The sequence below is a fragment of the Drosophila gunungcola genome, assembly GCF_025200985.1.
Source record: "Drosophila gunungcola strain Sukarami chromosome 2R unlocalized genomic scaffold, Dgunungcola_SK_2 000006F, whole genome shotgun sequence".
In the NCBI taxonomy this organism is placed as follows: Eukaryota; Metazoa; Arthropoda; class Insecta; order Diptera; family Drosophilidae; genus Drosophila; species Drosophila gunungcola.
Window position 1 is genome coordinate 865,487 of NW_026453168.1, and position 22,352 is coordinate 887,838.

The 22,352-nt window shown below is 47.6% G+C and overlaps 6 protein-coding genes across 17 annotated transcripts; 4 read left to right on the plus strand and 2 right to left on the minus strand.

The window, feature by feature from the left end:
* Positions 1 to 3: 3 nt before the first annotated feature.
* Positions 4 to 785, plus strand: LOC128255028 (RNA-binding protein 8A). The gene is given in 3 exon segments (XM_052984460.1): positions 4 to 138; positions 140 to 158; positions 250 to 785. Coding segments are annotated over 3 exon segments (498 nt in total). The 5' UTR covers positions 4 to 96; the 3' UTR covers positions 687 to 785.
* LOC128255000 (protein SDA1 homolog) lies at positions 777 to 3,178 on the minus strand. The gene is made up of 2 exons (XM_052984403.1): positions 2,603 to 3,178; positions 777 to 2,544 (listed from the first exon to the last, which is right to left on the minus strand). Exons 1-2 carry the CDS (start codon positions 3,077 to 3,079, stop codon positions 877 to 879), a joined length of 2,145 nt encoding a protein of 714 aa, XP_052840363.1. The 5' UTR covers positions 3,080 to 3,178; the 3' UTR covers positions 777 to 876.
* Positions 3,179 to 3,515: 337 nt separating this feature from the next.
* On the plus strand, positions 3,516 to 5,345 carry LOC128255015 (phosphorylated adapter RNA export protein). The gene is made up of 5 exons (XM_052984444.1): positions 3,516 to 3,682; positions 3,741 to 4,476; positions 4,534 to 4,625; positions 4,682 to 4,958; positions 5,023 to 5,345. The coding sequence occupies exons 1-5, from the start codon at positions 3,638 to 3,640 to the stop codon at positions 5,241 to 5,243; spliced, it is 1,371 nt and encodes a 456-aa protein (XP_052840404.1). The 5' UTR covers positions 3,516 to 3,637; the 3' UTR covers positions 5,244 to 5,345.
* Positions 5,346 to 5,428: 83 nt separating this feature from the next.
* LOC128255001 (E3 SUMO-protein ligase PIAS1) lies at positions 5,429 to 11,578 on the plus strand. 6 transcript variants are annotated; one of them, XM_052984405.1, is made up of 9 exons: positions 5,429 to 5,756; positions 6,468 to 7,142; positions 7,201 to 7,441; positions 7,497 to 7,731; positions 7,792 to 7,958; positions 8,021 to 8,109; positions 8,179 to 8,326; positions 9,143 to 9,221; positions 9,297 to 9,480. In XM_052984405.1, the coding sequence occupies exons 1-9, from the start codon at positions 5,628 to 5,630 to the stop codon at positions 9,337 to 9,339; spliced, it is 1,806 nt and encodes a 601-aa protein (XP_052840365.1). In that variant the 5' UTR covers positions 5,429 to 5,627; the 3' UTR covers positions 9,340 to 9,480. The 6 variants fall into 6 exon arrangements, with proteins under 6 accessions (XP_052840365.1, XP_052840367.1, XP_052840364.1 ...); XM_052984407.1 differs by lacking the exons at positions 9,143 to 9,221; positions 9,297 to 9,480 and adding an exon at positions 11,272 to 11,578; XM_052984404.1 differs by lacking the exons at positions 9,143 to 9,221; positions 9,297 to 9,480 and adding an exon at positions 9,687 to 11,159.
* A 459-nt stretch (positions 11,579 to 12,037) lies between these two features.
* On the plus strand, positions 12,038 to 13,341 carry LOC128255025 (glutathione S-transferase 1). Its single transcript, XM_052984457.1, has 3 exons — positions 12,038 to 12,173; positions 12,233 to 12,281; positions 12,340 to 13,341. Exons 1-3 carry the CDS (start codon positions 12,079 to 12,081, stop codon positions 12,874 to 12,876), a joined length of 681 nt encoding a protein of 226 aa, XP_052840417.1. The 5' UTR covers positions 12,038 to 12,078; the 3' UTR covers positions 12,877 to 13,341.
* LOC128254998 (DENN domain-containing protein 1A) lies at positions 13,333 to 22,345 on the minus strand. 7 transcript variants are annotated; one of them, XM_052984396.1, is made up of 10 exons: positions 21,933 to 22,345; positions 21,603 to 21,797; positions 18,623 to 18,893; positions 18,503 to 18,556; positions 18,180 to 18,440; positions 17,654 to 18,112; positions 16,348 to 16,380; positions 15,689 to 16,216; positions 14,825 to 15,313; positions 13,333 to 14,215 (listed from the first exon to the last, which is right to left on the minus strand). In XM_052984396.1, exons 1-10 carry the CDS (start codon positions 21,947 to 21,949, stop codon positions 13,754 to 13,756), a joined length of 2,769 nt encoding a protein of 922 aa, XP_052840356.1. In that variant the 5' UTR covers positions 21,950 to 22,345; the 3' UTR covers positions 13,333 to 13,753. The 7 variants fall into 7 exon arrangements, 5 of the variants coding, with proteins under 5 accessions (XP_052840356.1, XP_052840357.1, XP_052840358.1 ...); XM_052984397.1 differs by lacking the exon at positions 16,348 to 16,380; XM_052984398.1 differs by lacking the exon at positions 14,825 to 15,313.
* Positions 22,346 to 22,352: the final 7 nt, after the last annotated feature.

The following is a 22,352-nucleotide window of genomic DNA, read 5'->3' on the forward strand; positions in this document are numbered from 1 at the left end:
ATTTTAGGCATCTCTATCTGAGTTTTTGCTACTGGCCAGACGCGGAACGAAAAGAAAATAAACCATTTGACTACGTTTGTGTAACTAATAAAGAAAATGGCCGATGTGTTGGACATTGACAATGCCGAGGAGTTCGAAGGTGGACGAGGATGGCGACCGTAAGTAGGCGTAGTGTACTTTCTATTTCCCCGGTCTCATGCTTTCTTTTCGCTCCCACGCCGCACCGTGTGCACCCTACACCCAAACCAGAGGGCATAGTGCGCCTGAAGGAGAAGGCGAAGCACCGCAAGGGACGCGGCTTTGGGAGCGACAGCAACACCCGGGAGGCAATTCACAGCTACGAGCGTGTGCGGAACGAGGACGACGATGAGCTGGAGCCCGGGCCACAGCGCTCCGTCGAGGGCTGGATTCTGTTCGTGACCTCCATTCACGAGGAGGCGCAGGAGGACGAGATCCAGGAGAAGTTCTGCGACTACGGCGAGATCAAGAACATCCACCTGAATCTCGACCGGCGCACCGGATTCTCCAAGGGCTACGCCCTCGTCGAGTACGAGACCCACAAGCAGGCGCTCGCCGCCAAGGAGGCGCTGAACGGTGCCGAAATAATGGGACAGACCATCCAGGTGGACTGGTGCTTTGTCAAGGGACCCAAGCGCGTGAAAAAGTCCGACAAGCGACGCAGATAGACGACTCCAGGCCACACGAATACTTTTTTAATTAGTTTAATGCATAGGCAACCGTACAAAGTCTATATTGAAATGAAATAAAGCAGATACTAAACTCTACCAACTACCTTTTATACAATCAATAGGTTACAGGTTGTTTAAAATAGCTCTTACATTAGTATTTATTTAAAACACTACAAGTTAGGGACAACTACTTCATCTTCTTCTGGTGTAGCAGATGTTTCCTGAGCGCCTGTTGCTTGTCCTTGAAGCTCTTCTTGACCTTGGAGCGCGCCTTGTGCCGCAGCATGCCAAAGTTCTTGGTCTTGCGCTTCTCGCGGTTCGTCTTTGAGCAATGTTCGTTCACCCGTCCGTCCTTCCAGCCGAAGCGCTCGCGATCCTGCCGGCCAGCCTGCACAGTTTCCAGGCGCGACTCCTTGTCGTGCTTGCGCTTCTTGTAGATCATCTCTATGCTGTTCAACTTGACGAACTCGGCGCGATCCTGCTCGAGCGGCCGCTTGCGGGCACTGGTCACGGTCTTCTTGAGGTTGGCCGCATTGATGCGCTTGAAATCCTCGTCCGTGAAAATGCGTGTCAGAGCCAGTTCCTGGGCAGCCTCCTTTTGGTTGAGGATCTTTATATCTTTCTTCTCCTTCTTCGCCTTGGCCGACTCTTCTCCACTTTCCACGCCCTCATCCGAGTTTTCACCTTCCTCCTCCCCGTCACTGTTTTCTTCGTTCTCCTCGTCGTCCTCGTCTTCGTCATCATCATTATCATCTTCTTCCTCCTCTTCATCATCCTCACCGGCTCCACCTCCCTCGCCATCGCTGTGCGTCACATTAACCCACTCCCCATCGTTTGAGTCCGTATCCTCATCGCTCTCTATGTCAATGGTCTTGGAGTCCTTGAGGAGTGCCTCCGCACCCAGCACTGTGTCATGGACCTCGCGCTCTCCGTAGGCACGTACCTTCCGCTCGGCCTGGGCCTCCGTTTGCCTGCCCCGATCCTTCTTGTGCAACAGGGCCGGCAGCTGTTCCCGGTAGAGTGTGATTAGTGAACGTGCTGCCATCATAACAGACTTTTCCTTGTACGTTTTGTACATGGCCAGGTCCTGGAGCAGATCCTCGCCCATGGCTAGGGGACAGCGCATGCAAATCTCACGTGTGGCATTCAGACCGATGGCCATCACATCGCTGGAGTTGCGCTCCGTGATAAAGTTATTGGCAATAGTCTTAAGGATGGGCTCGATTATGTCTCCGGGCACCAGTTCGTGTGAGGCCTGTGCGGCGAACTGCATTACACGGGTCACCTGGCGTTGGTGAGGCTGCAGAAATCGAGTTATATACGGATAGAAACCGAAGAGGAAAAGCTCGTGGATGCCGATCAGGCGGGAAATCACGTCTAAGTGCATCAGCTTAACCTCGAATCGCTCGTTGGTGCCCTGCAGCTGCTTAAAAAGGCCCTCGGCCATTCCTTGCGGATTGTGCACCAGGTGAATTCCCGAGAAGTTAAAGGCAGGCGCGTTCTTCTTTTTCTTTTGCGCCTTCACCGCCTGTTTCTTGATCTGCGCCAGCTGTTTGGTTCCCTTTCTCGTTTTCTTGTTGACTCGATTGGCCATCAGAGCGCCCTTCAGGTCCACCTCGTTCTCGCTGTCGGTGTCCTCCTCCTCGTCCTCTTCGTCGTGGCCAAGGAAGAACTTGAGCGAGGTGACCAGCACCTTGGTCACCTTGGAGAAGCAGCCCACGGTGGCTATGACATTCACCGTCTTGGGATCGTTCCAGATGTTCTTCTTGTAAAGCTCGATCATGATATCAGCGGACATCTTGGCCGCCTTGGGATTGGCATCCTTCAGCATGGAGTACATGAAGGCCTGAAGACTCTGTAATGGCATTTATGATTATCATCCCGTACTTAGTAGAGAAATGACTAAAACTTACCGAATTGAGCTTCATATCCTTGTGCTTGGCATTCATGTTCTTTATGTCGGTTACGATGTGCGTCTGCAGGAAGGTGCGAAGATTCTTATCCGGACACCGGAGCAGCTGGAAGAACAGCTCCAGTATGTCTAGAGCCGGAACCAGGTTCTTATTTCTCAGCAGGATCAGGGCTTTCACAAAGCAATTCCTCATGGCTGGATCCAAAACGGTGGCGTAGTTCTTCAGCAGATCGGACAGTCGTTTGGGGAACTCTTCGCACACGGCCGGGTAGCACTGGGCCACCTGGGCAACGAACATGACGATGTCATCCAGAGACTTGTTCTCCTCGCTAGGATTCAGAGCGAAAACCTCCAGCAGGCTGAGGAAGTGCTGGTACTGGATGTGGAACTCATCGCTGTACGACTCCGGATCCCGCTTGATAAGGTTCTGCAGCTGCGGGAGGTTCTCCGGCAGCTGGTTGTTGTTGGGCCGCACCATGGTGAGCCGTAAAAGCTATAAAAAAAAAACTACGTTCTTTTCCAACCACGTTCCGTTCGAGTAAATAAATGCACGTGTAGTGTGTGACCAGTTGCGGGAGAAGCGGAAATACTGGGCTTAGTTCAAATTTAATTAATGAAAATAATGAAACTTTGCCTGTTTTATTTTTAAATATTTAAATTAATTAGGCAAGTAAAAAATGTACTGAATGGCACTAATTTTTAAAAATATAAAAACTAAATATATAACTTCCTTTTCTATCAGGAAAAACACATGACAAGTTAAACCAAAAATATTTTTTGTGTGGTGTACAATTTTTCAATTTTATTACTTGCAACTTTGTATAGAAACTAAAATTGGTGGGTTTTTATATTCAGGTAGGTAACAAAATTTTGTAACGAATTTTAATACTTGCCCCAATATTCCCCAACTATCAGAAAACGGTAACTCTACTCGCTCAGTGTTGCACAAACAGCTGGTGGCGCTGCACTTTGGGCGTTTTCCAGCACAGCACGGCAACTACCGTCGAGTCGAGTTAATTTTCTCTGGCCTGGAAAAATGATGGAGCTGCACTCGAACGACGTTGACCTGGAGGATGGCGAGGTAACCACCACCCAGTCCTTGGAGCCAGCTATCCCTGACCATCTCTGCGTCCTTTCAGCTATCGGACAGCGACGACGATGGCGTTTATACGCCGTTGCAGCGACCTGCTGGTGCGGAGAAGGTGGCTAGCCCCCTCACCACCTGTCACCAGATCCAGACGGCGCTGGAGGACGAATCGCAGAGTAACAGCGACTCTTCGTCGGCCGAGTCCTCGGAGGACGGGTGCATCAAGAAGCTGCGCACGGATTCCAGTGGACGCGGCGGCGGTCACAAAAAGCGGAAAAAGCGCATTCGGCGCACGGTGATGCGACGCGTTCCTCCCACAGACGCCGATATGCAGCCCAATCGAGCCCGCTTCAAGAAGTACAACGTGTGGGCCTCCGCCCTGCAAGAGGAGGCCCTCAGCGAGAATATGCGTGGCTGCGACGTAACGCGAAGTGGGAGGGATCGGAACGTGGAGAACTACGACTTCTCGCTGCGGTACCGGCTTAACGGGGAGAACAGCCTGAAGCGCCGCCTTTCCAACTCCTCGGAGGATGGCGGAGAGTCCTCACATCCGGCCCACAAACGGGGAAGGCCCTCCAGTCGACCCACGGATGAGTATCCAGAGCGCGGATCGGTAAAGAGCCGCCTTGGCCACCGGCCGCGACGGGGAACATCCTCGGCCAGCGGCTCCTCCGACTCCTGCGAGCCCAGACACATCCTAGACCTCAACGAAGTCGTCGGTCGGGATCTCTCAGACGTGGCCGCCGAGATGGCAAGTAAACTGTACGAGGAAAAAGACGAATTACTGGGTGAGTTGGTTGAATAAGCCATGCCATGAATACTAAGTGAAAGATTAACCTTTGTAGTTCGAGTGGTGGAAGTTCTGGGCATGGATTTGCCGATGGAGTTATACAAAGAAACTCAGCGCATCGAAGCCGATGGCGGAATGATGATCAAAGTGAGTAACAAAAGGACCTGCACCTCATTAAATTCACTGACGTTTTTTCAATACAGAATGGCAAACGGAGACGTACACCGGGCGGTGTATTCCTGTTCCTGCTGAAACACCACGACAACATAACCCAGGAGCAGCAGAAGTCAATTTTCAGCGAGGAGCGCCAGAGCCTTAACAAGTCGCGCAAGCAGATTGAAACGCTGATGCGGGACCGCAAGGTGGAAGAGTTAAAGAAGTGCCTCAGTCAACAGGTCCCAGAGCTGCCCGCTTTGAGCCAGCGCAAGGAGCACTACATGCAGGGCGATGAGCTGAGGGCCGAGAGTCAGCCGGCCAATTGTAAGGAAATACCTTTTAGATCTATGACCATATCTGTACCTTATTGTTATTTCCCTTATCAAAGTGTCCAACCCGCCACCCTCGCCCGTCGGCGCTGGTCAGGAGGAGGACAGTCCTGAGTACAGAACGCATGAGATCAACATAAATCTGGTGGAAAGCGCCGAACTGCCCTCCACATCCAAGGCGGCTGCAGCGGCGGCGGCTCAAGGAGCCCCACTCAAGGGTTTAATCAGCTACGACGACGACTTTCTGGACGTCAATTGCGGGGACATGGACTTCTTCTAGGCCCACGCCAAGCGCCGGGCCCCTTTTATACCACACTTGCATAGATAGAACCATATTTGTACAATTAAATAAATGCCTAGCGAATTAGGACTCAAAATGTAACGGCTGCCAACTGTAAACAAAAGCAGGCGTTAGGGTGTTTCTCAGCTGCGCAAACGCTGCTGGTGAGGCGTTATGGGATTTCAGAGTGTCGATCGATAGTGACAACTCTAGTCGGCCCCTCACGACGACGCCGCGTAAAATATTTTTGTTTCCCCCGCATTCGTTGAAAAACCGCCGAAAGTGTTTGTTTTTATGTGTGGTGCGCGTCCCAGGCCAATGCAATCGAGTCCGCAACTGCTTTTGCTGACCGCCTAACGCCGCCAGAGACAGAAAATAACAGTAATGCGAAAGACCCGCTCGCAGACGGCTCGCACGCAGGCGGAAAATGCCGCAACATCCCCGAGCCCCGGACACCAATCAACGTCGTCAGCGCCAATAGCAGTGAATCCCTTTGATGCGGGCAAGTACAAGGTGCGTTTCCGCCGAGTCCTTTTAATTCAGCTCAGAGATTTTTCCATAAATATGGGATATATTGAGAGCAGAGTGACCACAGCAAAAATAGTGTGGCTGCCCCCCGCCGTGTGGGAGGGCAACCCAGCCGCCGAGATAGAGAAGCCTGCCGGCGGTGTGCAACACTGCCATCCGCCATATTTCTTCAGACCGTGCGGACAAAACAAAAATTCGTGTGACAAAAAAGACATTTTTGCGGTCGTTTGTTTTAGAGAAGTTTGCGGAAAAAGAAACCGGGTTTTGTGGTACCGGCTTAGCTTATTCGATTTTGTACATTCGCCTGCGTTATAAGCCATTAAAAACGGATCGGTTTAATGCGAAGAGGCTCTCGTTTTTTAAACGCCATGTTTGAGCAGCTAGGTAATGGTTTGGTGGCATGCGAGAAACTCGGACCTGCCAAAGTTTGACAAAGGGAAAATTGGCAGAGCTAATGCTTTTCCGTGATTGCAAGATATTGGCTGAAGAGGCTGTTTGTAGCAAATATCACATTTAGCCACTTGCCAAGCCGCACGGGTACATACATACACATGGGTACAAATGTGCGAAAACGCGATATTCGCGTATAGGTCGCATTTCTGTGGGTGTGTGTGTGTGTACGGGCGCTTGGTGTGAAGTCCCGCTATTTGGTCACAAACATCTTACTTAATTTCCTTACCATTGCCGTCGTTGCAGGAATGTGAGCAAATGGTGCAGATGCTCCGAGTGGTCGAGCTGCAAAAAATACTGTCGTTTCTGAACATCTCCTTCGCTGGACGAAAAACCGACCTGCAGAGCCGCATCCTCTCGTTCCTGCGCACCAACTTGGATCTGCTCGCCCCGAAGGTCCAGGAAGTCTACGCCCAGTCCGTTCAGGAGCAAAGCGCCACGCTGCAGTACATCGACCCAACCAGGATGTACTCGCACATCCAGCTGCCGCCCACCGTGCAGCAGAATCCGGTGGGCCTCGTGGGCGGCGGCCCGGGCGTCCAGGTGCCCGGCGGCCAGATGAACGTGGTCGGCGGTGCACCCTTCCTTCACACACACAGCATCAACAGTCAGCTGCCCATCCATCCCGATGTGCGGCTGAAGAAGCTAGCCTTCTACGATGTCCTCGGCACACTGATCAAGCCTTCGACGCTGGTGCCACGCAACACTCAGCGCGTCCAAGAGGTGCCTTTCTACTTCACACTCACGCCCCAGCAGGCCACCGAGATAGCCTCCAATCGCGACATCCGCAACAGCTCCAAGGTGGAGCACGCCATCCAGGTGCAACTTCGCTTCTGCCTGGTGGAGACCTCGTGCGACCAGGAGGATTGTTTTCCTCCTAACGTCAATGTCAAGGTCAACAATAAGCTCTGTCAGCTGCCAGTGAGTATCCACCGAATGTCCGGCCAAGACCGAGTAACATCTCCCAATCCACCCTCAGAATGTCATTCCTACAAACCGACCAAATGTGGAGCCCAAGCGTCCGCCGCGTCCCGTCAACGTCACCTCCAATGTAAAGCTGTCGCCAACCGTCACCAACACCATTATGGTGCAGTGGTGTCCGGACTACACGCGCAGCTACTGCCTGGCCGTTTACCTGGTGAAAAAACTCACCTCCGCACAGCTCTTGCAGCGAATGAAGACTAAGGGAGTTAAGCCGGCTGACTACACCCGCGGGCTGAGTATGTTTCCGCTGTCCAAGAGGTGTATCCATACTAATAAATTCTTTCTCCGCAGTCAAGGAGAAGCTGACGGAGGATGCCGACTGCGAGATAGCTACCACCATGCTTAAAGTGTCACTCAACTGCCCGCTGGGCAAGATGAAGATGCTGCTGCCGTGCCGAGCCTCAACCTGCTCGCACCTGCAGTGCTTCGACGCCAGTCTCTACCTGCAAATGAACGAGCGCAAGCCCACCTGGAACTGCCCCGTCTGCGACAAGCCGGCCATTTACGACAACCTAGTCATAGATGGGTAAGAGGGTGCCAATTAGTATATCGCTTGAAAGAAATTGATTCCCTATCTATTCTACAGCTACTTCCAGGAGGTATTGGGCTCGTCGCTTTTAAAAAGCGATGACACCGAGATCCAGCTGCATCAGGATGGCTCGTGGAGCACGCCAGGACTGCGCAGCGAGGCACAGATCCTAGATACACCATCGAAGCCCGTTCAGAAGGTTGAGGTTATATCAGACGATATAGGTGAGCACACACTACGCTGCGTGTTATGTGCCTGGTTATTAATGAACCATCTCTTGTTATAGAGCTTATATCGGACGATGCCAAGCCAGTAAAGAGCGATTTGTCCCCTGCACCGGACGATCAGCCAACATCCACGTCAAACAGTGAAACTGTAAGTTTTGAGCTTAAAATTGCTTTTCCAAATGTGCTACAATACGATTGTCTTCCGTCGATGCAACAGGTTGATCTGACGTTGAGCGATTCCGACGACGACATGCCTCTGGCCAAGCGTCGTCCTCCCGCCAAGCAAGCCGTCGCCAGTTCCACGTCGAACGGCAGCGGTGGCGGCCAACGTGCCTACACGCCGGCACAGCAGCCCCAGCAATCCGGTACGTTGGATCCATTTTTGCAATAAGCCAGTAAACCAATTATAACTCTGTATAGCCAAGAATCCTTTATAAGTTTACAAAGTGCTGATTGTAGACCATAGGCTAAAGTAGACCTAAGAATCCATACACATCCCATTCACATCCACACAGACTCACGCACTCTAATGCATCAAGAACTTTAGTCAGATGGCTGAAATCCTCCCACGTTCGTGTTTCACCCCATGAAAGTTTCGTTTTACATTTTCATGTATATAACAACTTATCTCTTAGAGCAATTTTTGTTGCATCATTTGACAATATTCAAGAGTTTGAAAGTGTATTTCATATGCTGAACGCATTATCTTAAAATGTATCTTCATTCTTGAAAACGAAACTTGCATAGAGGAGGAAAATTTCGGATGATATTTCGGAATTGTGGAAAAAAAATGTATCGTCATCACAGATTATTTCTCGAGTCTACTTATGTAGATGCTTCTTTCCTTTTCAATTATAGTTCCCCCATTCGTTTTTAGTTGGAGTACCCAGTTCAAATGAATCCCACTATATTAAGCATTATATTTAAAATTTTTTAAAAACTGACTAGTAGGACATTTTAAAAAGTTATTTTTTGGTGCAAATCTAAAATCACATTCAGGTGTTAACTTGGCTCGCGCTAAAGTCTGCTCCGACATAAAAAGTGTTCATAAACTTGACTAAATCCCCTAGCCAGGACTTTTATAGACTAAGTAGACAAAGATATCCTACTTCACTTCAGAGGAAGGCTGGGAAAAGATGTGAATTTTTGATTATTCTCTGCTTTTGTTGCTTGTATTGTAGATGGTAAAGTTTTTAAGAAACCTAAATCGACAGATGTGCTTTATCGGCGTGTTGACTTGCAAATTTGGCTGCGCTCACGGTAGGTTTTCCCGTCGGATGATCGTGGGTTCGAGTGTTCAAGAACCCCAATACTTTAATCTGTATACTCTTACAGAAAACCTAAGCCAGACAGCTCCAGGCGCCCAAACGTGGTATAAGCCTAATTCTCGGTTTTGCAACCACCATTTGTTGTTCTTTCTTCATTTGATGTGAATTTTATGTTGTCACCGATCCTAAATTATTCCGCGAAATGTACTTGTATTTTAAGAGATGTGTTAATAAATCATGTTAGATCGTTAGTGGAGGTTTTTTTTTGCTAGGGAACCTTTTTTTTCGATAGCTGTTGTGTTAACTTCACGTTGATATGATGATAATTATTGAACTAATTGAAGTAACTTGTGCATTTCTTTGTCTTTTCTCTTTCTCTCTCTCTCTCTCTTTCTCTTCTTCCCCTGAACTTTTTGTGTGACCCGTCCATGCTGCCGCCGACGAATGAAACTCGTAGAATCCCCCGAACAGCAGGCCCGTCGCCAGTCGCCAGAGATGCAGCCAGTCTTAGATCAGGAACTGCAGCAGCTGCAGCAGCAACAGCAGCAGCAGCACGACCAGCCAGCGGCAGCAGCTGTCCATGCCTCTCTACTGGAATCCCTGGCTGCTGCGGTCGCGGATCAAAAGCACTTCCAACTATTGGATCTGGCTGCGGTTGCGGCTGCTGCAGCTGCCACGGCGTCCTCCGGCCAGGGTCAGAATGCCGGCCCGTAGGCAGGACCCACCCACATCCATCGCACATCTCATGGCACGCTCCTCACCCCCAAGACTCTTGCTTTCTCTTGCCCAGTTTCTATTTTCCCGTCCTCTTCCGGCGGCACAAGGCCAGCAGATCTTACCTCAGAGGCTATTCTTCGGCGTTCCATTCGCAGTCACCACCTCACATCATTCATACGCTCTTAATCGCGACCCACCCACTGATGCTCGAAATTCTTGTGTTGCAGGACGCAGGCAGAACAGACATGCCTTATAGGAGCGGGTCCCCATGTCCCCATCCCCAGTGGCAGGTGCTGCAACCCCTTTGGCCAGATTGTCGCTGCCCCCTTACAGTTGGCTCACTCAACTTGGTTATGTCCCGTGTCTTTCGTTTCTGTGTCGTCTCGAGTAGTTGTGTTACGCTTTCGCAGGGTTCTCAGCAACACACACTGACCACCTGAACACTTAAACACCTGAACATTTGACCACCCCACAACACCAACTGAAATAATCCTAGATATTACAATTACACAAACTAGCACCAGCATTCATTAGCAATTACCATAGGAAACACAATTAATTTATTTTTCTTTTGCAATCGAAGCGGGTGCTGAATGATCGCAGCGGAGCCCGGAGAAATTAACCGCCCTACGCATTACTAACCTAACAACTAAGCGTACACCTAAATCAGATGTTAATCTTAAGTTCTGCCAATGCAAGTTGGCCGTATTCCTATTCCTATGCACGAAGCGAGAGAGGAGACAGGCGAGGCGGCAGCCAGCCGCGGCACCGACATTTAAGTTAGTTAAGTTATTTTAGTTACTTTAGTGAAACTACGGATACCGAACGAATAGAGGCGCAGTGGTGTGGAGTGGAGGGTGCTGCTTGCAAGTGCGTATTTATATTGTGTTGCAAGCCAGGGCGAAATTGCATTAAATGTTCATGATGTGTATTGGCAACAAACGAATGATTTTTTATTGATGAAAATCGATTGAATGTGGCGGATTTAAGGGCATGACCAGACGACCAGACGTCAAGCTAGACACACAACTTACTCGTTTATTGAAGCTCAAACCGTACCGCCACGGATTTATATGTTAAGAAAATGATTTTAAATTGATTGCTTTGACTTTGATTTGATGCCAAACCCCTTAAATATCAGACCGAACAAATATGAAATCAATGTACAAGGAGATGTGTACTTTAACTATAATATTAAACAATTTTCAACCAAGACCTGTTGTTTTATTTACCAACGGGGGTCAAGTTTTGTTTAGTTTATATCGATTTTTAATTTGGCATCCCGTTTTTAATTGAGCCCACCCGAATCCTTTTTTTACTTGCAGAGGATATAGACGGCAACGTTGCGGCTAAGGTCAAAGAGGATTCCGTAATTGATCTTTTAGATTCGCCATAGCACGCCGCCACTTGATCTTACAAGTAAGGTCCTTCGATATCCGTAGGCGACCCCAAAGAATTAGACTTGGCCTGTTAAACGTATTTTATATTGCGCCACAATTCGTTGAATATCTTGTAGCAACCTAAGTATGTTACATTTCCGTATAGTTTGTAAAAACAGTATTCTTTAAAGTAAGACAAAACTGCGAATAATAGCTAGACCTAAGCACTGCACCAATAAAGTTGGAGTCATAATTTAGTGGCCTTTTGAATTTCGCGCGCATCAGCTGTACTTGGTATTGCCACAGGTTGGCATCACCGCGTGTACTTTTACTTTTGGCCATGGGCGTAGAAAAAAATAACAGTAAAGGGGACTGGGTTTGTTTAAGAAAAAATAATCGTATTTCATTACTATTTCTCTACAGAATTTTGAAAAAGTTTTCAAAATGTAAAAATGCAATTGAAGGAACGAAGAAAAATGTTTTTGTATTCGAGCTTTGAACTATTATTAAGCTATGAAGTAGTACAAAATTCAGCATGAATAATTGTGGTGGCAAAGTTCAAATACTAAAGATTTCTCCGAGTTAATTAAAAAATATTTTTAATAATAATAAACCTATTGGACAGAATTATCAATATGGAATGTTAAACACTTAATTGGATAAATATTTTTAATCCCCCTTGCCATCGTACGACCATGGTTTCGGTTTCTTGTTCACCTTGATCGCCATTTGTTGTGTGAATTTCTTGAAAGAATGTCGAAGCCAACGTTGTACTATGCCCTTTTCAGTCCTCCGGCCAGAGCTTGCCTCCTGGTAGCCAAACTAATTGGCCTGGATCTGGACCTGAAGTAAGTGTACGAATTTACTAATCCAACGTGGCTAAAGCATGCACCTTTCAAATCTTCAGACTCGTTGATTTTTCGAAGAAGGAGCACCTGAACGAGGAGTTTATTAAGGTTCGCGGGATCGATCTCAAAACAGAAGATAAATTTTTGTAAGCCTTCCTCCTCACAGCTAAACCCCCAGCACCAGATTCCTGTGTTTGTAGATAGCGATGGCGAGGTGTACGTGGACAGTCATGCCATCGTGTGCTTCTTGGTGGCCAAGTACGCTGGGAACGACCATCTGTATCCGCAGGATCTGAAAAGGCGAGCCCACATCGACCACCGCATGCACTACGAGAACGGAGTGCTCTTCCAGGTGGTCAAGGACATTGTGGCGCGGAACATTTACGGCGGAGAAGGGGAGTTCAACGCCCGATCTCTGACCCTCTGCCATAATGCCTACTCTGATTTGGAGCACTTTCTGGAGAAGGGCAGCTTTGTGGTGGGCAATGAACTGAGCGTGGCCGATGTGTCCATCCACACCACGCTGGTGACCTTGGATTTGCTCATACCAGTGGAGCGAGAGAAGTACCCGCAGACAAAGGCTTGGATGGAACGCATGGATACCCTGTTGCCGGACAACGTGGAGATCAACCTCAAGGGTGCTCGTGCACTGCAGACCCGCATCCTGAACTGTATGGCCGAGAACAAAGCCAAGGCTCAATAGATTCCTTCTTAATCCGGCACCCTTACTTTGACAGATTGATCTAATGCCCTCAACATTTTAATTCCAAGATATTTAAGTCGTTTATGCCTTTCACGTTCAAAAAAATTATTGTAAATTCGAATTGTATTTGGATATGAAATGATGACTTATATTATCTGCAAGGTTTTTGCCCTAAAAAAAGACTTATAATTTAAAAGAATTTCTTAAAATTTTTTCTTAGAAAACTCCCTTAATTGTGTCAAATTTTAATTTCAAGATATTTGTCTTTTATGACTTTCACTTTAAACAATTATTTTAAATGCGAAGTGTATTTGTATATTCGAAATACAAAAATCGTTGAAATGATAAACGATAATATCTGCATGGCTAATGGTCTAATTAAAAGACTATTATAATTTTATTGAAAAGTACAACTTTGTCAAAGCAAAACCCCTCAATTGTGTCAATTAAACGAACTCGAATTTATTTGTATTTTATTGGTAATTGGTAATTTTTTACGCTAATTGGCTTGTAAACATGTGCTACACTATATTCTCGTGTCTTTTGATTTGGAAGTCCAGTGTACAATACGTAAATGTAGTTAGCGAGAGTTCCGATTCATGCAAATTGCTAAAACTTGCCACTAAACAGTTATTTACACAAACAAGCGTTTTACTTTGATCCTTTGCTGAAAATCGGGCTGCTGAAGAACTAACTGACTACGGTAGACATACAATTTGGGATATTTAAGGGTTACTTTACTGTCATCGGTCTTCTTTCCTTGATAATCTGCCTAACTCTAACTCACCTATCTATTTACAACACAATTGATTAATCACACTTATTTTGGTATCATATTTGAAGCGGGTTGTGTCCATTTCAATTCCGTTCAGTCCCTCTAATCGAACGTTGTCCAGTTGTTCATGCCCTTTCCGGTGGTGAGCTGGTGCTGCTGCTGCTGCGCCTTCTCCGTTCCGTTGGCATTCAGGGTGAACTGGTCCAGACCGTACTTGCGGAGCAGCTCAAAGTCGTCGTCCGGCTTGGCGGCAATGGTGCTGCGCTGGTGGAGCGGCGGTGGGTGCATCGGCGGCGTTCGTCCCGTCACCGCGGCCACGGTGGCCATGTGCTTGGGCGCAAAGTACGGGTAGAGCGGATTGCTGACGCTGCTGGCCGACACCACACTGCTGTTGACGCCGGCGGGCAGTGTGCTGGACTTCTTGCCGAACGCCTTGCTCAGCGGCGGCAGCGGTCGGGCGTTCTGGTTCAGCGGATCGAAGTCCTCTAGGTCGAAGCTGGTGTTGTTGCTATCGTCCAGCGATATCAGGTCGTTCATGCTGTCCTCCAGCGGCTGCTGCTGATTCTGGGGGTTGGGGAGGCACAGAGGTACGGGTTGTTAGAAAGCTTTGGGCGTGGGACGCTTGGATTCTACAGTGTTTATCGCAACATACATTCAACTCGAGTTACTTCAAAGCGTTTACAAGCATCTAAATACGGTCGGAAACTATAATATGGGTGCAGTAGATGTGGATTAATGACTAAACAGTGATAGAATGCAAATGAACAAAAATATGAGGATAAATATAACAATCATTTATAACTTGACTATATGTTTACTTTTTAAGATGACTGTTAGTGCACAAAATATAAACTCCTTTTCTTGTAATAAAAGGTAATCTAAAATTCGATTTTTACAATGAGACCCCATTTGATGAAGGCAAATAAGTATGCTATGGAAAATGTATGACTGCTTTTCATGAATCATGGGGAAGAAAATCTGTAGCTAATGGATTTTGGGGAAGACGAATGATTAGTCCATTTACGAATTAAACAATTGGGGATCTTCGGCTTGTGCATGACGTTAGCTTAGACTCGGGGACTACATGAGGGCCCTTTATGTGTGTTAGTGTGCTTTCGACTAGGAGACCATAACCGGGATGGGCTTAGTTAACTAACGTCGCAGCTGGTGTACCTCTCTCTTGGCCCGCGGCGTCGGAATGGGCGGATCGGAGACGTTTAGGTGCGAGAACGTCGACGCAGCCGTCACAAAGGAGGCGCCCGAGGAGCAGGATGAGGTGGCCGACGACGAGGATGCGTTCGAGTTGCGCTCCGACGACTCGTTTCCGGTGGTCTCCTCCCGCCAGCAGTTGCGCTCCAGCTTGCTGATCTCTGCGCTGACGGCGGCGGCGGTGGCCGCCACCAGGGCGTTCGAGCTGCCCTGCCTGCGGGGCGGAATCGGCGGCGATTGCACATCCGGCGGACTGTCAAAGCTGCTGCTGTCGGCCGTGGGCGGCAGCGGCTGGCGCGGTCGGGTGGGCGTGGAGGTGTGCCGCGGCGGCTTCGTCTCCACGTGCGGATGCGCGGCATATGGATGGTTGTAGTAGGAGGCGGGCGTGGACTGCGGAGGCGGCGGGCGGGCTGGCGGTGCTCCTCCTCGCCTCTGCTCTGCGTTCGGCTTAAGCTGCGTGGACCGATGGACGATGCCAGGATGACAGGTTGCCAGGAATGGGGATGGGTGCAATGGTGAGTCGAGTGTGTTTGGTTATATCGTTGTGTGTGTTTGGGGTGTGAGGTGTGGGGTGTGGGGTGTTTGTGGGCATGAGACAGGGGGGCAGACGATCGATCGATGACGACATACAGTTGTGGACACAAACACGACACAGACAAGGAAACAAAAACAAGAAGAGCATGAGAACATAAACATAAACATCACAGCACATCAAGATGAGTGGTCGATTTAGCTTAGCGGCAAGCATGTGAACGGTTGCTCTGGAGCGCACCCCAACTACTGGAGCTGCTGCAGCCGAAGCTCGTACGCCCGCACCAGACTACTTACACTGCGGTCCACGGCCGGCGTCTTGAAGAGCGGATGGTTCTGCAGCTCCTGCGACAGGTTCATCTCCGAAGATGAGCACAGCGAGCTCGCCGAGCTAACAGCAGGAGACGCAGCGAGGTGATGACCGTAATGAGGACCAGCAGCCGTGCCGTACGCATGGCCGTTCGGCTGAATGTGGCTGCTCGAGCTAGACATGGCCAGCGGGATGGGGCCGCGCCGCTGGAACTCGTGCGGCTCCCTGGCGCCGCCGGATCCCCCGATGCCGCCGACGCCGCTGCTTCCCGTGACGGAGGCAATCCCATCGAGCCGCTTGCTGGTCACTGGCGAGCTGGGAGCCGAGTGGTGGGCCGCTCCAATGGCCTTGCCACCGCGCGCGTATCCTGCACTGGCGCCGTCCGGACGATCCGAGTGATTCGGCGATCCCAGGCCAAAGTGGAAGTGACTGCCGCCGAACTGGTTGCCGTTCTCGCGCAGCTTTGTCTTGAAGCCCTTGTAGGCGGTTTTCATGCCACGCGAGCCCTCCTTCACCTGAATCGAGGGGATAGATAATGCAATTAGTATGGCGATTCCTTCACAGATTCCTGGACAGATACACAAAAGCGTTCGGTGGACAAAAATCACAGATTCGGGCATTAAACTTGGGGGACTCGACCACTCACCGATTTGACGGCAGACTTTACGGCCGGGTTAGTCTGCAATGGTTAGACAGACGCATGTTTTGATCAGAAAACGATTGGGCAAACGACCGCAGCGAGAGCAGAAAGCACAGAAGAGTGTAGGATGAGCGATCCAAGCGGCATATGGAAGAGAGACACACAAGATACGGGCGAGATACGGCGTGAATGAGATGCACAGATCGACCAGCGGGTTATTTAAGCTACGGCTAACTACACTTAATGGCTACGATGACAATGCTGATTCGGGTAATGGGTGTGGATATGGGTACGGGTAATAAGTAATGGGTAATGGGTAATGGGTACTAGGGATCACTGGGGCAATGGGGCCTGAAATGTCGAGGCGGTGATTATAATCTGCGTTCCAAGCGAAATCACAGCTAAAGGCCATAAATCGCAGTAAAGAATGTTAGTATGTTAATGGATTAGTCCATAAGCTACTGTAGACTACAAGGTGATTAGTAATTAAGCATTTTGACTTTTGATTAGTTTAACTACTGCTAAAAAAGCAAAAGTATTGAAAAAAATAGAGCTTTTCACCGATCTAGCCAATTGATTAAGCCAATATGTTAGTCTAGAAACTTGTTTTAGATTTAAATAAATGGATCCATTACCAAATAATCAATCTTACTTATTATTTCAGCCTGATTAGTTCAATTTTAAATGGATTATTTGGAATTTTGTTTGTTGGACGATATAAAAACAAAAAATAGAATAAAAAATAATAATAAACAATTAACTAACGAAAACAAAGAGAATGCAGCAACAAACATTGAGACATTTTTTTTTAGTTTATAGCAACATAAATTATTTGGTGCAGTTGCTTGTTAGGACGTTAAGTTATTTGTTTGCATAGAGATAAGAAATAATTTGAACTAACATTGCAAATAAGGTGTGTGGGAATTTACATTCTACTCGTTTATATATTGGTATTTGGTTTTGGTGGATTTGGCATGGTTGGCAGTCTACACATTGTTCTTGGCAAACAATCGGGACAAACTGCACTTTCCCAAATACTGTGGAATAGATTAAATCAAATCAGATAAAAGAACATCATAAGGTGGGTAGGTAGGTGGGCAACTTAAGAGTAAAGTGGGTTAGCGAGTCAGCGCAGAGAGAGGCAGTAACGAAATGCAAGCCCTGTTCCCTGTTCCCAGTTCCCGGTTCCCAGGTACCCTCCAAGCCAGGCAACTGAGGGGGATGATGGTGATGGTGGTTCGACCATGAGGGTTAGGTTAACAGCATTGGGCCACCGCTGGTGGCCACCAGTAACGTAGCAGCCTCGGCTCACCTTGTCCTTCAGGTTCTTCATGATGGCATAGTTGCGGCCTCGTTTCTTCTTCTCCGCATAGCGCACCGTCTCCAGCTCGAACTCGTCGGAGAAGCCAAGTCCGCTGTTGAGCATCTTTAGGCGATCGTCGATGAACTGCGCAAAGATCTGCAGATCCATCATTTTGGCAAGAAACGGACGCAGATGCGCCGGCCGAGATTCGATGAATTTTTGGGAACTGAAGGTCTTGCTGGTCTCGTGGTACTCCACCGCATCCCGATAGCCACCGATCAGCTGCACCAGTGCGTTCAGGAAGATCTTCGAGATCCGGTCGCCGATGTGGTCATGCGTGTGATTCAGATGCTTCTTTAGCTGTGAGACAATCTCCGTCGGCAGATTGTGCACATCGTCGAATGGGCTTTCGAATATTTTCGTATCACAGTTCAGGATCACAACTTCGCCCAGCTCATCGCTGGTCACCTGATCAAAAAAGCGAAATTGTGAGTATCTTCAGTAAAGTCTACAAAGTCTAGTTACGCCCGCTTACAGTTTCAAGCACTGGTTCTGGCACACCAATCAGATATGGCATGGGCGCACCCAGGTAGTCTTTGAACTCCCACGGCAGCACCGGTATGAATATGTGCTGCCATACCATGGGATATAGGAATGCGTTCGCCGCCTGGATGCACGAGGACAGCCGGTCCAGGTGCCGCGAGGTGAAGATAATTCGACGCTCGGCCAGCATGGCAGCAAACACGGCAATCATCTCCTTGGGCTCCACGAAGTTGTAGTATAAATTCAAGTTGTGCTATGCGAAAAACTGTGTTTGAAGTTGCTCTCTTTGTTGGTATTCATATCGGTAATACTTACATTTTCTGGCATACTGGGCAACTGGAACTGCAGGGGGCGCTCAAAAACAAAGTGCTGTTTATAAGACAACAATAATTGATTTAAGGTTTGATGAGGAATAATCAAAAATATTCAACTCACACTCTGCCCAGCGTTGTAATAGACTTTAAGATTTCCGCCGGAATCCGGGATGCCCTGGTTGTAGGCCTCTGACAGGAAGGCGCGGAAGCCATTGGAATCAGTCCGCTTCAGCTCGGCCAGAATGGGTAGTAGCTTCAGGAAGGTGTCGTGCCACGGCAGGTAGGTGATCAGCACCATGGCCGTGTTCGTCTTGGGATCCTGCCGACAGAAGCCAAAGCGCCATTTCGAGTCGCCGGTGGTGTGCACAAAGGAATACGTCTGCACCGAGGTGCTGTTCATCGATAGAGAGAAATGATTTGTATAGTAAAAAGTGTTTGTATTGTTATGGTAATAAAATAAGTAATGACTCCCCACTGCCCAAGGTTCGGTCAAAGAAACATTCGCTCCGGCCACGCATTGAATGGCCTTTCTAATCATACGTTGCCCAATGTTATGCATGATGAGTGTTTGATGTTCAATAGAGCAACGAATAACCAAGTAATACATTTAAAGTACACTTATAAACAAAATAAATGTCATACGACAAAGTACTATAAAATACTATTTATTAAACAGGGTAAGTCCCTCATCTCACTAGTAAGTCTTAGCTGCAAGTAAAGCATACTTAAAGTTATAAAAGCGAAATATAATTTTATATTTCTTTCAACTGTGGATGCGATAAACCACGAAATCCCCAAAGCGCGATCTTCAGTGAGTAATGCTACGACTTCCTCTTCATTTTTAACTCGTAACCCAAATAAATGTGATTTTTCGCACGACTTGTGCTACTGAGTCGTAAAGTGACGACACAAGACGCCAACAAACTTGCCTAATGAATTCAGGGTTAATTATAAAAGCATACAAATCATTCCGATTTTATTATTCTTTCCGCTCTACTTTCAGCGATTTTCCAGTGTCTCATTGAGCAATACCCTAACAAATATGGCAGAGTACGAGCTAATAGTAAACAACTTGTTTTGATATCCTGATTACAAAATATTGTTTTAGTTGGCCACTCATTGACCAGCGAATCCCCTGGGTGATTCAACAGTTGTTTTACTTTTATGGTGGGAATTTTGAGTAAAGGGGAAATGGTTTTTTGCTCGCCCTTCACATTTCTTTCTTAGGCCCCCATGTCTAGTTATAGCTTTCTTCCCATTTGTTTTACTTATTTTCGTTATTTTCGTTTTTTATGCGACGCGTTGTCCGCATTAATTATTGTGTTGAAATCGCATTTAACAAATTAAATAAATCGCAATTTTGCAACAATGACGGCGCACTCTCGTTACTCGGGCACGTTTCCCATTGTCCGCCGATTTGCATATTGTTCGGCTTCAGCTTGAGCTTTAGCTTCGACTGAAGCTCTTTTACTCTTTGCGCCCAGTTACATAAAGTCGTTAGATCTAAGTGTTTCGGATCGTGTAATTACTCAATTTAATATGCAAAGTCAGGCGAATCCGCAGCTGATACGGCTGCTCCCAGAGATCGAGGAAATGGAAATGGAGGCGGAATGGAAAGGAAGCGGAAAGGCTATCTGGGGCGGTTGGGGCGTTGACTTGGACATGCCTTTCTTTATCGCGGGACTGTGCCCAAATATAAAGCTGCGGTATTGATAAGAGCATAGGGAATTCGGTCTTGAAAATTTCTTCAAACTGTGTGAACCAAAATTAAAACTTGTGAATCTATTTGTTTTCGTTTTAAAATTAATGTGTAAAGCAGGTGAATTAAAAAATACTTTTAAAGGTTCCATACTTATGATTTGCTAATTTATATAATTTAATAATTTCAGTGTGTGTATTTATTAAGTAATTTACTTAATATTAAAATCTTAAATTAATTATTTCTTGATTTTCTTTAGTTATTATTATATGACGGCAGCAAAAACACTCTCATCTTATTACTTATTTTCATTGAAAATATGAATCAGTTAAAATTTGCTCTTGGCGGCTACAATTTTAACCACAACTGTATGTGAATAAATAAAACCTTTGCTTAAATATGAACAACGGCACTCGGCGTAGCTTCCACCAGGCAAACGGCGATAAGCTCTGAGGTCAAACCAATTTTTGTCGCTAATAAAGTAATCTGGCAGACAAACTTTGAAATTCCAGCAGCGAAAATTCAATTAATCGCAAATGTTACTTTTCCAATTCCAATTGCAATGGTTTATCAAACGATGAGTTAGCGTAGTTACACGCACAGCCGGGAACAGATAAGCGGATGGGATGAGTCTGGGGACGGCCAGCCGGGTGACTAACCAGGTGGCTAAGGATTTGCTACAAATGATACAGTTCCAGGTGCTCCAGGAAATGCTAAACGAGTTGCGTCGAACAATGCCCATTGAATAATACAGTTCATTACGCGAACTCGCTGTGTAAACAAACACCGAAAGCGAAACAGCAACAGCCACAGAAACAGAAACGGCACAACAGGTTATTCGTTTCATGGACTAGCTATCTGTGGTTGGCTGCTGGCAGTGGAAGTGGTCGGGTCGAGTGGTGAGTGAGTGGTGACTCATCGACGGAACCCTCTTTCCGTCTGGCTACGGACTACGGACTGTTGATGATCGCAGGTCTTGCGTCTGCGACTGCGTCTGCGTCTGCTGGTGCTGCATATGATTTATATTTATAAAACGGACGCCCCCCTCTGACTAATGCCATTTCCGATCCTATAAAGTCAAGATATTGCTGATCAGCATCATCAGACCGCCTGTTTGTATGCCATTGGAAACTTTCCAAAGGTTTTCGTTTCCCAATGCGTTCAAACGCACTATTATATGATGTAGATAGACCATCTAAAATTGGCTTTGAGTATAACTGCATATAAATTGGCATGTCTAAGTTTTTGGAGCTTTAGGAAATTTGGAAGACTATACTTTGTTGTTTTTAAAGTTTATGGCATACAAATCGGGTTACTTGTTTGCTGTTTATCAGCCAAACTACTATGTACATTCTTTAGCTGTCTAAACTAAGGTGAATGTAATCCCTTCCTGCATACGCACCTGGATAGATCGCAGGGAAAGGCGAACGATGGGATGCCGATGAGCACCTCCTGGTCACGGAAACCCTCGGGGAAGCTCTCCACAATGACGCCGGCGGGTGCGGCGGGGCCACCGCTCCTGGGACTCGTGCCCCTCTCCAATCCCGGCGTCGGGGTTACCTCGCACCAGAACTCGAAGAGCTTCTTCACGTCATTTCTGGTAAGGATGAAGAGCAGGAGGAGGTGGAACGCGGTATTCGCGGTGACTCGTGGGAGTAAAAGCGCTCCGCCAGCGGCCAGTGGAGCGGAACGCCCACTGCAGCCACCAACTGGAACTGGGCGGCATACTCACTTGATTCGCGATCCCATTTCGAGCAGGTCTAGCACATGTTTCGGTCAGTGGGGATGGGGATGTTCGTTTGACTTGTGTGTTCAATCTGGGCTGCTAAAAGGGCTAATACTGGATTTGTGACACAATACGGGTGTACTACGGCCTCCACTTCCACTTCCACACTTTCCTCCTACTGCTCTTTGTCGCCTGAGATTCGCGACGTCATTGGTTTGTTTCCGCCGTTCGCGTTGTATTTCTCGCACTCGCTTGCTCTTGTTTGGGAATGGGGACCACTGCTCACTAATTTTCTGGCATTTTAGGGGCCGCAACAATGGATATTTCACTTGGAACCCGCAGTTTTATGCAAGCAAACAGAACAAAAACACCTCGTACAACAAAATCGCGAACAGTATGACTGTTAGCGGTGGCTCAAAGTCGATT

Excerpts from the sequence above, each read along its gene's own strand:
- LOC128255001 (XM_052984404.1), top strand. The coding sequence starts at position 5,628 with ATGCGAAAGACCCGCTCGCAGACGGCTCGCACGCAGGCGGAAAATGCC. Across the intron at positions 7,732-7,791 it reads GACAACCTAGTCATAGATGG|CTACTTCCAGGAGGTATTGG; the intron begins GTAAGAGGGTGC and ends TCTATTCTACAG. Across the intron at positions 8,327-9,686 it reads ACAGCAGCCCCAGCAATCCG|AATCCCCCGAACAGCAGGCC; the intron begins GTACGTTGGATC and ends TGAAACTCGTAG.
- LOC128255015 (XM_052984444.1), top strand. The coding sequence starts at position 3,638 with ATGATGGAGCTGCACTCGAACGACGTTGACCTGGAGGATGGCGAG. Across the intron at positions 3,683-3,740 it reads TTGACCTGGAGGATGGCGAG|CTATCGGACAGCGACGACGA; the intron begins GTAACCACCACC and ends GCGTCCTTTCAG. Across the intron at positions 4,477-4,533 it reads GGAAAAAGACGAATTACTGG|TTCGAGTGGTGGAAGTTCTG; the intron begins GTGAGTTGGTTG and ends TAACCTTTGTAG.
- LOC128255000 (XM_052984403.1), bottom strand. The coding sequence starts at position 3,079 with ATGGTGCGGCCCAACAACAACCAGCTGCCGGAGAACCTCCCGCAGCTG. Across the intron at positions 2,545-2,602 it reads AGGATATGAAGCTCAATTCG|AGTCTTCAGGCCTTCATGTA; the intron begins GTAAGTTTTAGT and ends ATGCCATTACAG.
- LOC128254998 (XM_052984396.1), bottom strand. Across the intron at positions 18,894-21,602 it reads TTTCCCTGCGATCTATCCAG|CACCTCGGTGCAGACGTATT; the intron begins GTGCGTATGCAG and ends ATCGATGAACAG. Across the intron at positions 18,441-18,502 it reads TGCCCAGTATGCCAGAAAAT|CACAACTTGAATTTATACTA; the intron begins GTAAGTATTACC and ends TTTTTCGCATAG.
- LOC128255025 (XM_052984457.1), top strand. The coding sequence starts at position 12,079 with ATGTCGAAGCCAACGTTGTACTATGCCCTTTTCAGTCCTCCGGCCAGA. Across the intron at positions 12,174-12,232 it reads GGCCTGGATCTGGACCTGAA|ACTCGTTGATTTTTCGAAGA; the intron begins GTAAGTGTACGA and ends TCAAATCTTCAG. Across the intron at positions 12,282-12,339 it reads TGAACGAGGAGTTTATTAAG|CTAAACCCCCAGCACCAGAT; the intron begins GTTCGCGGGATC and ends TCCTCCTCACAG.